At 35.7% G+C, this 14,530-nt stretch overlaps 1 protein-coding gene across 3 annotated transcripts in view; it reads left to right on the plus strand.

Moving 5' to 3' along the window:
• The window catches only part of Ppfia2 (PTPRF interacting protein alpha 2), a 321,929-nt gene that overhangs the window by 55,725 nt on the left and 251,674 nt on the right, over positions 1 to 14,530 (plus strand). For all 3 annotated transcript variants that reach the window (XM_050135586.1, XM_050135584.1, XM_050135585.1), the window contains exon 2: positions 1,220 to 1,273. In XM_050135586.1, coding sequence (XP_049991543.1) covers positions 1,220 to 1,273 — 54 coding nt within the window. The remainder of the gene's footprint in view (positions 1 to 1,219; positions 1,274 to 14,530) is intronic.

Here is a 14,530-nt window from a genome sequence, read left to right on the forward strand (position 1 = left end):
CTCCCTCTCTTTCTCTGGCTTTTCCCCCCCATCCCCCCACTCGACCTCCCCATCTACTCCTTGAGACATTAAGGCTTCTCATGATTCTCATGGGAGTTAACAAAGTCTAGTAGGACTTTGATCACTTTGAGGCTAGACTAATCCCCAAATTCTGTGTTGCCTGGGTTATATGTTTCAATGTGGAAACAATCCCATGGAGTTTTTAACATAACAGAGAAAATAAAGTTATAAACCAAGACATTTGTAAAACATTGTAAAGACAACGTGTAAAACATTGGTGGAAACCTCAGATAATCAGGTTACAGCAAGATGGGAGACAGGGTCTGCCTTCGATGTTATGTGACAGTAACTCAAGCCTAAGGTTCAATTAAGTCAATATATTTCAAAGATTTTATCTATTTGTTAGGGTGACAGTGTCAAGTATGGCTAGTAGCAGGATACCTTTGAGCAGACGTGTGTGTGTGTGTGTGTGTGTGTGTGTGTGTAAGAAAGAGAGAGAGAGAGAGAGAGAGAGAGAGAGAGAGAGAGAGAGAGAGAGAGAGAGAAGTGATTACAATCATGTGAGATTTTATTTTAAAATCTGCCACTTCAGTTTATTCTGAAAAGTTATGAGATTGGTATCAATTACATCAAGCACTAGAACTCATTTCTATAAATCGCTGCCTCTGAAACTCATGATAGCATCTTTCATTTTCTGCACTCATACTAACTCTGACAAGTAGAATCATTTCCGATGTGTTATCTTCTGTAGCTGTTAATTCATCATTAAGAATTAATCTTTTTGCAAGAACACCAAAGTGACCCATATCGCCTAGCATTTTATGCATGCGTTACAGAGTGAACCATAGGCAATTTAAAAGGTTTGTGGATACAGTACCATGGCGAAGTAATGTTCTGAAGAATAATACATTGATTGGAGTTATTTCCTTCTCTGTTCTGGATACTCTTTAGCTCTTTAAGACAAAGCATCTTCCTGTCTAGAGCCATTTTCTTTTCCTATTTCAACAACAATCGCCTGCTTACCTTTATTTTTTGCTTTTACACATTATGAAAAGTTAGAGAAAATAATTAGCTATTTAATAATAATTTTGTGGAATCCAATATTGCCAGGAAACAAAAATAACTGTAGCATCCAAGCCTTTCTGCCAATGACAATACACTGTGGGCCTGGATATTGCGATTTTGTAGTATTTAAAACAATCCATTTTCCCTTTTTCAGGACATCGAATCACTAACAGGAGGGCTGGCTGGTTCTAAAGGGGCGGATCCACCGGTAAGTTAGACCCTAATTAGATGTAAGAATTTCATTTCATAAAGAGTTACTGTTTACCACATGTCATATATTGAGGCTTGTTGAAAAAGTGTAACGTTGATTTTAGGGATGATCAAGGGGCGTGAAATGGTAATTTCTCAAGTAATTAATCTATGTTCAAACTGGTGACACAGGAATAAAAAACTGGGGTGTGGCTTACCGGTTAACACCTGCCTATTGCACGATAACCTAGGTTCAATTCACATTGCAAAAGATGAAAAATAGTAATGTTTTAAAATCATGAATAATTTCTATTCTAATAATAGGCTGTAATTGAGAATTTATAATTCTAAAGCTGAGTATTGGAATTGAGTTTTATAGTATTTGATTTTACACAGGAAAACTACAGCATACTATGTTTGGTACTTATTCTCTATAACGTTTCTTTCGTACTCAACTCAAAAGTGTTTTGGACAGCTAAGGAACAAGTTCTCAAGTTATTAGAGCTATAATATTTATTTTTCCATTTTAGTGGTGTGTAGCATGTATGTGTGTGCCTAGATATTTGAATGCATGTAGGTACAGGTTAGGGATCACCTGCACATGTGTGCATATGTTTGTAGAGGCCCACAATGAATTTTAGGAGCAACCCACAACTGCTCTTTGACCTTTTCCATGAGGTAGAGTCTGGTCTCTTATGAAAAGCCAAAAATCATTTCTCTAGCCATTCTTACTAGCTAGCTTGCTCTGGTAATCCCCTGTGCCCTTCTTTTAAATATAGAATTATAGGCGGGCACAGTGCCTACCAGACATTTTTGTAGGTTCTAGGGACCCAAACCGTATTCTGAATGTTTGAGGGTCAAGTGCTTAATCACTGAATAAGACCCCCAAAGATAAAGTTTAAGTGGTAAGAGGAGCTTGATGTATTGGGACATCAAAGTTTTTATGGAGCAACTGACTCCAGATGGTTTCCTTGTCACTTCAGGATTTAGGAAGAAAATTCAGAGTATATAAATTAAATAATAAGTAATATCCAATTTATGTTAGCAAATGGTCCGTTGGTGGATTTTTATCACTCTTTGCTTTATCTAAATGTGGTGAGATTTCATGAGAAGCATGCATGTGCTGGCTAATTTGAGGTCAACATCATACAAGCTAGAGTCATTTGAAAGAAGGGAAAATAAATGGAGAAAGTGTCTCTATAAGATTGGGCTCTAGGGTATATTTTTATTTAGTGACTGATGAGAAGGCCCAGCTCATTGTGGCTGGTGCCGTCCCTGGGGGCTGGTAGTTTTGGATTCTATAAAAAAAGCAGACTGAGAAAGTCACGAGTAACAACAGTCCCCTACAGCCTCTACCTCAGGCCCTGAATTTAGATTCCAATACTTGCATTTCTGTCCTGACTTCTTTCAGTGATGGACTAGAGTGTGGAAGTGTAAGCCAAATAAATCCCTCCCCTCTCCAACTTGCTTTCGGACATGATGTTTCATCATAGAAATACCATAACACGAACAACACATGGCCTAAGTTTATCAGATTTAGCTCCCTTAAAATCTCAGTGATTGCTAAAATGATAACTTTGATTGCAGCTGCTTCCTGTCTAACACTGATGTGCTGTGTGATACACCATCATCCTGACTAACTGACATGTAGGAAGAGCTCACCAGCATTTCCCATTTCCTTTCTGTAATCATCTTTTACATTCTTACAGGAAATATGTTTGGATTCACATAGGTACTTATGCTATCCACAGAACTTCCAGCATTGTAATGTATGGACATATGAACTATAAGTGAACTTAAAAAGTTCAGTGACATGATTGACAGAAGGTGTTATACTTAAATGTGACAGGTGACTGCTCGGGTGACATATGCCACCTTCTGCTTTCTACACTGCATGTACATAGGAACACACACATCAGAAATGAATGACTTCATCGTATCATTTAAGAAAACTAGCTTCCCAGTATAAAATTTTGAGTGACTAGCTATTGAAAGAAAAATGTAGCACTCAATAAAAATCAATAAAATAAAAAAAAAAAGAAACCACTCTTAGTGGGAAAGGGTCATGGGAGAAGATGTGTTCTAAAGGCAACTTTTTTTTTGTTTTGTTTTGTTTTGTTTTGTTTTTCGAGACAGGGTTTCTCTGTGGCTTTGGAGCCTGTCCTGGAACTAGCTCTGTAGACCAGGCTGGTCTCGAACTCACAGAGATCCACCTGGCTNTGTAGGTTCATGGGAGTTTGCCTTGCGCATCAGATTTCCAGGTTTCCTAGTCTCTCTGGAGCTGTGGATTGTAGCATAGCTATCCTTTACTTTACAGATAATATCCATTTATGAGAGAGTACATACTATGTTTGCCTTTCATGATCTGGGTTACTCACTCAGAATGATATTTTTTTTCTAGTTCCATCATTTCCCTTTTAATTTCCTGATGTCACTGTTATAAACAGCTGAGTAATACTCCATTGTGTAAACATGCCACATTTTAAGGATATTTTAAAATAGAGAATCAAGCAATGATGCTGTGGAGAATAGTGCTTCAGCTCTACATTGTATATTTATCCTAGAATAATAACTCTTCTCTTACCGAGAAAAGTGATGTCTGTGAAATAATAACTTAAATTTGTCTTCAAAGTTTTCTGAAAGGATGTTCTACATTCAACATATGCGTCCAACTCATAAAAATTAGATCACAGATTAATAAGCAGCATAAAAAGTTAGTATATGTTAAAATAGAAAAATTAATAAAGCAAACTAGATAATTGCTAACCAAAGAGCAATATATAATAGCTAAACAGTGCTCATATGTTTGTTTCGCAGTGTTGGAAGAAAAAAAAAAGTCTTGCTTACATATGCTAAGCTTGTCTTTATCACCAAGCTAAATTTTTAACCCCAAAATCATAATTTGAAAATATATAAAATATATTCCTTCCTCAAAATGTATGTATTCTACATCTGTAGATTTAAGCAAATGTAAACTAAAATATTTATAAAATGACTTGAACTCATATTTCATAGTCACAGACTTTTTCTTGCAAATAATAGCTAAACAATAGAATTTTTAAAATGATGGTACAGAATATACCATGTAACATGTATTACAGATGACCCGCAATTTACAAAAAAGAAGTTGTACATAGGTTACATTCATATAGTCATATGATTCATTGTAAAGGAACTGAATGCCTACAGTTTTTGCTGGGAACCCTAAAACCAAGCACCCCTTTGCAGTGAGAGATGACTGCATACCTAGGCATCTGGAAAGCAGGAAACTGGGTTGCACATCCCTGTGGCACCCACAGTATGAAGCATTACTCCCGGGAAGCATACAGGTGTTGACTAGCCCTTGGAATGGCATGGCAATTCTTCCCACGCTGCAAACTAAATCCAAGTGTATGCATTGAGCTTAGAAAATCAAGTTGGCAAAAAGAAAAATATAATGACACATATTTCATCAGAACATGTACCAACGGATTTATGGATTTATTTTTATATTTGGTTATATTCTGGAGTACAATTTGGAATACATTCTGTTTGTTAACTAGCATTCATACTCTGGAAAAACTGATGCTACTTAAGGTCATGTGAATGAAATCTAATAAGGAGTGATGTGGGCTAAACTTAAACAACATGAAGCATGTTCCTGACTACATTGTAACACATATCAAGCAAATGGGAACACATTTCATTCTACTCCAGGGTATAATTGGGGTTTAAATCTGTCTCATTGCCTCACCCAGAAATTACAGCGAGAATGCCACTGGGAATGTGGTTCCCTGGGTTTTGTTTTCCCACCGTAAGCAGTAAATTATTTTTGTTTGCTGAATTTTGGACTGGGTCTATTTTTAATTGTTCTAAGATTCTTTTTGTTAAATGCCAATGGCATTCTTCAGTTCTGGAGAGCAATGGATAAACGAACTCCCCATTCGGTTTGTCCCAGGCGTGATGCACACAATGTCCTGAACACTCTTTAGCTCTATTAATTTCCCCCACAGAGGAGCAGAAATTGCACAGTCTGTGTTTTTGTACTTTCTGTTCAGATTTTATAGCTTCTCGATAGTTCTTGCAATTTGGGTAAACACACTGTATAATTTTTTTTAAATTCAATTTCCTGAGGCTGTTGCTTAGAGAAGGTTATAAGTTTTTCTAATTATAAATGGACTTAAAAATTTAAAACCTCCCAAACTCATTCTAAGTTTGAGTTTTCTCAGTTTACTCATAATAAGATATAAGGTAATATAAATCTTATTTTTGATCTAATTTAACATTTTGGCATCACAAATCTCACATCTAGCGTTTTTCATTCTATTTACTTCAAATTTGGTGAATGTTTGGGTATAAATCCTGTACAATATATTTGATTAAGTTTTAGAGTTTTGCAATATAATGGGCAGACAGCTTGTTAAAAACTAATTAAAGCATCATGTAGGTGAAGGGTCAGGTGTAAGCCAAGCAAAAAGGCCACAAATCCAATTGATGAACAAACACAAAGAGACAGCAAAGTAAGGTACCACTTTACGGTTGCAGGGTGAATAAAACAATTCTGGGTGAGGAATATGGCATGTAAGAAACTGCATGCCAAAAGTAAAATACCCGTGTGTGGACAGAGCAAGGAATAATCTCTAGATGAGAGATATGGTAAGACTGAATGCTAGAACTGTTAGATTGGAGAAGGACATGGGAGGAGTTTGTATTCGGTACTGAGGAAATTAAGGAACTCTAGGAGTTTTCAAAAGTGAGGACAACCTTATTGGAATTTTCTTTATAATATCTTCTTGGCTACACTAGAGAATATATCAGAGGAGAACAAACAAAAAGATCCATGAAAAGTTTCTTGCAGTCATCCAAAAGTGATCTTTACCATAGATAAATAGTAAGTGTGATAGTAATCATGAAAGGCTAGTAGAAGTAGGAGAGGCTAGAAGAATAATATCTATAATAGGGTTCCAAAGAGCTTAGGTAGAAACCATGAGTCCCAATGTTCTGTAGCACAAAGGAGGAACTATAGCTCAGTGCAATTAGTCTGGCTTTTTAAAAAGAACTGGAAGAGAGGAGCTTCAAACGATCCAAACACAGCATAATGTTAACAAGATAGAAACATAAATCCTCACAGATTTGACCAGAACATGCTGAAATACCATACCACGCTGCACAAATGCAGGTAATTGTATATTAATAACTTTTAAATGGAGAAACTGATACGTCATTAGATGCTTATTGTACAGACCTTGTACTCTTTTCTACCAACATTTATTTTCTTTTTGATGTTTTTCTTTTTTATTAAGAATTTTTCTAATACATTCTTTTCCCATTTACAATGCTCTCCCCATGCCCACCCCTTCCCCTCCTCCTGCTTCCTCCACCTTTCCCCATTTACTTTCTTGATTCTGAACTATTTTATCAATTAATAGTGAATAATCTTTAATCTTAACAACTGAATAGGTAACTGAAAACATAGCAACTATGTTGATAAATTTCAGACTTGTGTGTTAAACTAAATATTTAACAAATCCTCTGCGATATTTAGTGTAATTTAAACCACTGCAAGTTAAACTCATATAGATATCTGACCTTTTGTACCCCTCTTCACAAGGCTACTACAATTTTACCCATATCAGCAGTTAGCTACTTCATACCTATTCTGTCTGGAAGCAATAGCTACAGAGATGTATGGCAAGATATGTCTTCACAGTTATTCTGGAATACACCAGACTCTCTCACTACTTCTATTAGGCTAGCTCAGTGGTCACACCCACAATCTTTCTTACCATCTGACTTTAGTAAAAGCACCAGGATTGATATTTTTGTATGTACATAAGGTCATGGCACATTTCTGCTTAAGTCATTGTTGGATTTCCAATCATATGGAAATTTCCCGAGTTCAATGATGATAAAAGTAGATTTCAGGCTTCGATGCTGTAAGGTTGTAAGGAGGGAAACCTCTACAGTGAAATTTTAGCTGGGGGAAAGAAATGGGACCCCAATAAAACTTGAAATACAGTCTTTTAGGGGAAATAGCAGCAAATGAAAGAAATGGAAAATAGACTATTGTACATCGTACTATGATGTTTTGTGCAAGTGCAGAATATACCCATGTGTTCACACGAGGATGTAGGGGTAGGCAAGTTCACCTGAGGTAAACATAGGAGTTTTCCTCATTTACTTGGCATCATTATGAGATAATCACTTGTATCTGAAGCTCGCAGTACAGGATAAACCTTTGAGATTTACTGGACTCAGTATGCTGTGTCTGGTGTATCTCCATAGAAGAAGGACTGGAATTAGAGATATGCACTGTCATGCGCAGGATTTTGTTGTCATTGTTTGCTGTTGTTGATTTTTCTTATTTGTCTTTTTTTTGGGGGGGGGGTTGATGGTGGAAATATAAACTCGGACCTTTATCTTGCCAAATGTTATCTTTATCCGCTGAACCACTTCCTTTGTCTCTATATTGCTTAGCATTAATTGGATATGAGAATCTCTTTTGCCTGTTTTTAGTTGAATTTTTAATTGTTTGACAGTTTCATACATTTATTTAATGAATTTTAGTCATTTTCACTCTGTACTTTCCCCCAATAGCCCACTCACTCCCCCACTGGCATCTTTCCTTCCAAGGCATTCCCTCCTACATTCCTGTCTTCTTTTTATGTGTGGCCCACTGATAATTAGAGTTCGCTGCCTGTGCGTGGGTGGGGAGTTACTCAGCAGAACGAGGGCAATTTATCTGTGTCTCTTTAGTGCAGTGGTTTCCGTGTATGTTGGCTTTACTCTCAGAAGCCTAACATTCTCAAGAATGCCTAGACTATTACAAGCTACTGAGGAATATTTGATGAAGAAATAAGTTAGAATAAGAGGCTGGTAATAGTAGGTCTTCAGATGGCGAGTCTTTGATTGAGTTTGTGAACACATCAAGGAATATGAAGCTCAAAAATGTAGAGTAGAATTTCCATTATTTTGCTGAAAGCTCTGTGTTAGAACTTCTGCATAGCTAGAGCCAGATACTTGACAAAATATTTAAAGTAGAAAATGTTAATCTTTTCACAGTTTAAAAGTCTTCTGCAAGTGGTTGCTTGGGACCATAAACTTGGGAAGAGCATCATGATGGCAGGAGAGTGTGCTAGTGGAATTTCTTGACGTCATAGTGAACAGGAAGCAGTTTAGCTGAGGTGCTTGCCACAGGGAAATTCTTGCTTCGGCTAGATTCCACCTTCTAAAACTCCTACCACCTCCTTAAATAATGTTAGCATCTAAGGTTAAATCTTTGAGCCCATGAGCTTGCAGGGAACAAACATTATCCAAACCATAACAAGACCGAAACTGTAATACTGACAACAATATGTTGTAATGTTGTATTGTTGAATGTATATTTCAACCATATGTGTATGGTGAAAGCTTAGGTGTATTTAGAACAAGTTTAGTGACTGGTAATCATGACAGGTTTGTCACTGTGAGTTATCAATAATCCAAAAGACATCAAGAAAGTACCATTGACACAGTTATCTCCTGGTAAGCAGAGCTCTAGAAGTTTTATTCTCTGTAACACAGGGAAGAGGAGCCACCTATGCAAAATGAGACTTCACCAAAACAGCATCTCAGATCAGGCAATGCATATTCATGATTAAAGGATCAGAAAACAGTAGGTGATTCAATTTGATAGACTAAAGGTAAGAAGTAAACTAAAATAGTGGATGTATCTATGAATTTCATTGGATGAAATATTCCTTTGGGATCATGCAGTAAAGGTTTGGTGCCAGCTCATGATGAACTACTGATGGTGATAGGATTACGAGCATGTCAACATTATCAGTGGGTAGCAAGCAGTAGTTGGAGCCTTGTGGAGAAAGTAGATCACAGGGCATGCTTCTTCTAGAGGATATTACTTCTTGTCCAAAGCCTCTAGCTATTCTCTCTGTCCCTCTCTGCCTCTATTTTCTACTCTCTCCTTCCTCTTCCTTGCGTCTCCCTTTCTCCCCCCTCCCTCTTCTCCATCCCTTCTCCTTCCTCTCACTCTCTCCTTTTTTTCCTGACCCTGAGTGCCAGCACACCCTTCTGCTATGCTCTTTTGATTCACCTCAGATGTACTAGGATGGAGACAAATGATACCAGGAAGAAACTTCTAAAACTAAGTTCAAGTAAAATGACCTCATTTAAGTAGTTCTCTTCACACATTTTGCCACTCTGGTGGCAAATACAGCAAAGACGCATGGTGTTCTCATGGGAAGACTTCCAAAGATTTGCCTATAATTAATCTCACATTACAAATCTAGAATGTAAGTGCTTGACACATAGCTGGCAGCATCTAGGATTATTATTCCTGTCCAGGATCTAGGATAAACATATATGAAGACAAAAAGGGAATGGGTCAGTTCCCTCTTCCTTGGTGGATTTGCTTCAGTTCTGATTTAGCTTTCTCTGAAGAGTCCAATGCTGAACCTTCTCAATATGGACAAAGTCTTAATGCCCCAATAACATTCATTCTTAAAGCTCTAAATTGACAAAACTTATCAGCCAACTCAATATTAGGACCATGACAGAGCATATTTAAAAGTAAATGAGAACAGAGTGCTTCTTATTTGAGATCTATTTAACTTGTATAATTAATTCTTTGAATTTAATTCATCTCACTTAATAAATTCTCTGACATTGTAAAAATTCCCATGCCACTCTAATTATGTTATAAATGTATAATTTTTTAGAAATATGCATACAGGCATGCATGTCTGAATGTGGGTATGTGCACATGATTGAAGTGCCACTGATGGCCAGTGGCATTGACAGGCATAAACAGGCAGTTGTGTGCCACCTAACATGGGCACCGGGAAATAAACTCAGGTTCTCTGGAAGAGAAAAAAATTCTTTAAGCCACTCACTGAGCAATCCCACTCCACAATTTTAATTACTAATGATGGACCAAAAAGGAAGATATTTTCACTATAGAGTAAAATCATGATGACTTACAATCAAGCATGCTTGTAGTCCCAGCATGTGGGAAACTCAGGCAAAGCTGCACTGCAATTTCAAGGCATATCTGAGCTCAGATGATTTAGTAGGCTTGCCAGGACTATATGAAATGATCCTTTCATCCTTCCCAATGCCAAAAAGTTAAGAACACATCCAATATTGTATACAGCTTGTAATTTATGTAAATCTGTGACCTCTGGAATATCTGTTTCAAATTTGTTTTAAATTCTGTTTTTTTGCTAGCTATGCTCAACAGTGAGTGATCTTTGTTTTTCTTGTGACTCAGTGTCTTAAACTTCATGATGAGGACTACAACGTACACTGTATTCAATGAGTGAACATAGAATGGTTTGTACGGTGCCTAGCCCATGTTTGTGTTCACCTTTGTAATGGTGATATTGTGATATCTATAATTTTGTTAAAAATCACTCAAAGTATGTCTTAGAATGAGCAAACACAAATTTAAATTACATGTTAAGGATTGTGACTCTACAGTAGAGCACCTGACAAGTATCTGCAAGCCTTCAAGTATGATCTCTAGCACCACAAAATGACTTTAAATTATGGCACATGTGTAAGTTAATTATAAACATGGAATTAATTAATAGGAAATATAAAACATGTTGTAAGATCTAGAAATTATTTTTAATGTAATTCCTAGGGGAGAAAAGCAATTTTAGATATTGATTAACATTTTGTTTGGTTGGTGGTTGATATGACAGGAAATAATAGAGAATTAGTATTTTTCTATGACCCAGCAAATTACTTGAGATGTTAGAATGGTGTAGAAACCCAATCATTAGAGATAACCTTTGCTTAATTATCTCTTTATTTTTAATAATCTGTTAAAATATACTTGAAGTAAGAAAATGGATACTGGGGATTAATTCTGAACCCTCATACATATTAAACAAGTATTCCACCATTCAGCTGTCTCTCCATCCCTAAAGAAAATGTGTTAAAAGTAAATCAATAAAGAAATGAAATAAGATATGATAATAAAAATGAGCTAGAGATTGTACTTGGCATGGATACTTTTTTTGTTGTGGATTTAGAAAAACAATTGAGGGCCAGCAAGATGACTTAGTTGGAAAAGATACTTGATACCAAGCCTGTTGATCAGAGCTCAATTCCTATGGCTCACATAGTGAGAGAATCAGCTAATGCAAATTTTGCTCTTACTTCCACACCTGCCTGTAACTTGCCTATACATACACACACACATAAAAACAAAGTAATAAATTATTTTGTAATACATGTATAAAATTATAATTGATTGAAATACAAATTTATCACCTGTTGTTATATAATATCAATTATTAATAATCTTAATATAACTCTATTAGCTCCTCAAAATAAATACCATAATTTTGACAAATATGATTGACTATTATAAATATATTTATAATAATTATATGATCAATATTTTATTTATTTTTTATTTTTCTTCTTTTGTGTCTATGCCTTTGTGTGACTTATCTTTACACAGCTGCTTGTTCTATAGATTATATGTGTTTATATAACATACATAAATATAAAGTTTATTACATGTGTATAAATATATTATTCATATTTATATATTCCAAACTATATAAAACAGAACATATCTTTGAGTATTTTGAATTCTTGGCTAAGTAGAGGACATTCACTAATTAGAATTTTCTTATCTAACACAATAAATTGGAGCTATTTTTTTTTTTATCAAAGATGCTATAATTTATGGTGTTTATGTGAAGAACAGAGTTGAATACAGCTATATATATGTATAATTACTCATTAAAATGTGAAAATATGAAGTAAAAATAAATGCTTACTAAGAAAGCATCTTGGAATGTCTACTGTGTATTTGCTATTATTTTAGGCATTTTAGAAAATAAGTGTGCAAAGTAACACGTCGGTTACAGAATTTCACACTGTAATTTGTTACCAAATTTTCCTCTTAATGATGAAATAAATATAAATGGGAGCATATAGATAGATAGCTAGTTATAGAAAAATCGTCATACATTTGGAACAGTTCTGTTTTATGGGAAGATGTCTTTTTCGGAGATAAGTGTTGGATCAGTTCTTAAAGGGATAATTTGCACTAAATTGCAATCATTCTTCTGAGTAAGAATAAACCAAGAAATTTACATTTTTTGGTACCCAAAATGTTTAAAAGTTTTGGATTTCAATAACTGATAATGTTTCTACAAGCTTTAAGTGATAAATCAGCTTAAATTTAGTTAAAAATGAATGTAGAATGAGTTTAACTCAAGACTGGTTTGCAGATATCTTTTCAATATTATTCATGGGAGATATATTCAGGAAACCCTACACACCGTCCATGAACCCAACAGCCACAGATTTCTACAGAGTCAATGAGGCTAGATTTATTAGTCAAGACAATAAAGCTGATGTTTACTTGACTATTCTAAAAATATATCACGACAGTGCCCAGAGAAGCGTGTGAATGCCAACACAAGGACTGCTTGAGATAACTGCCCACAGGTGAATCTCAGTTGCAGCTGCTTCTCCTAGAATCCAAGGATGGGATGCTGCGTGGCCTTAGTCAGTGGAGAAAAGAGCCAGCATTCTCAGGGTTCTGTCCCTTTTCAAACACCAATATTTATTACATTTTGGCTGCTGATAAGATATGAACCCAACAAAATCAAATGCAAGTCAATTTTCCATACAGGAAGTTGCAGAAGCCCAACTTTTAAGTAATAAATGTTTAGTTAATTAAATGGAGAAGTGGGTTAGGATGTATTACACCAGGACCTAAAATGTAGTACCCGTATACTCATTGCAGAGACCAAAACACACAATGCTCATTTGGAAAGCAATACTTCATTCTTTTTGCTGGCTACTATGTATAAAACTCTAATTCTCTAGAAAAGCAAAATGCCAGGATTGTTAATGAAAGCTTGACCTTTATATTAGCATGCTATAAAATTTAAGATACTGGAAAGTATTTTTTTGTTTCATTTAAAATTTCCTTATTGTCCGTACTGTCATATATGCATACAATGAAGTGTGATGTTCACCCTCTCTTTCCCCCTAACTCCCTTCATGCAGCCTCAATATGCCACTCCCCAGTTTCTTTTACTATGTCCAAAGTCCCAGTTAGTGCAGCCCATATATGAATGGGTGTGAAGCCATCTACCAGAGCATGGGACACCTATGTAGTGGCCAAATCTTTTAAGAAAGAATGATTCTTCTTCCTCAGAAACTACCTACAGTCAGAAACTCTTCAACACTAGATGGGTCCTGAGCACCTTTATCCACATCTATGTTGGAATTTTGGCTAACTTGATTCATGCAGGCTTTTGTAGGTCAGCTGAACTGCCGTGGGTACATACTTTCGATAGCCATGTCATGGTTAGAAGATTGGAACTTGTAATTAGTAATTATATCTTATTTATTTTAAATATATCAATATTGGGAATTTTATTTCTCTCTCCCAGGAAATTATTTTTAGCACAAATTGGATTTGGTTCATTATTTTTAGTATTAAGACTTCAATCAATTCTGTATAGAAGGACTTATGTCCTCCTCCCTCCACCCCACCTCTTTTTCCCTCCCAGAGCTTTAAAAGCTCTTACTTATGGATCAGTTTGTATGGACTCTAAGCTACTATTTGTAGTAGATTACAGGATAGTGTTTTGCTAATTTAAATTGTGTGATCCTAAGGATAATAATAATCCATGCACAGATAAGAATTCTATGTACTAACCTGTAAGAAGCAGAAATCTACAATCCCCAACATATTAAAGTAACCCCATATATTTTAATTCTTTTCAAACATTTAAACACATTTATTTAAAGACAAAATAATTTTGTTTTTAAGGTAGCATTGCAAGTAAATATCTGTAGATAAGGAAAAGGAAATTTCATTTGAATTAATGTTGGAGCAGTGCCGAGAATTCAAGTGTATTTATTTCCATAATGTAATTATGAAAGTGGAAGCTTTCCTAAAGTGTGGGAAGGCTTCATGCTCAGATCCATCTAAATCCCATCAATGAGTATTCATAGATCCACATCTAACTTGCCTGTGTCCTTTCAAGGTTACATTTAATAGGAACATCTAAGAAAGCTGTGCTCCTCTTTCCCTCCTTAGGGTATGATTGCTCTTGACAGTGCAGATCATTTTGTAAAAGGGTGAAAAATCAATGAATCAACCAATCAGCCAACCAAGTCTGTATGGCCTGATGACATAGGCCTAGAACTCTAAGAGGAGGAAGTATGAGGCAGGAGGATTGCAAAACTATCCTAGGTTACAAGACAAGACCTGGACCACTTAGTAAGACTTTATCTTAAAAATAAAAATTGATAAAAG

Source organism: Alexandromys fortis, unplaced genomic scaffold (assembly GCF_014885135.2).
Source record: "Alexandromys fortis isolate MF-2015 unplaced genomic scaffold, M_Fortis_MF-2015_v1.1 scaffold_24, whole genome shotgun sequence".
NCBI lineage: Eukaryota > Metazoa > Chordata > Mammalia > Rodentia > Cricetidae > Alexandromys > Alexandromys fortis.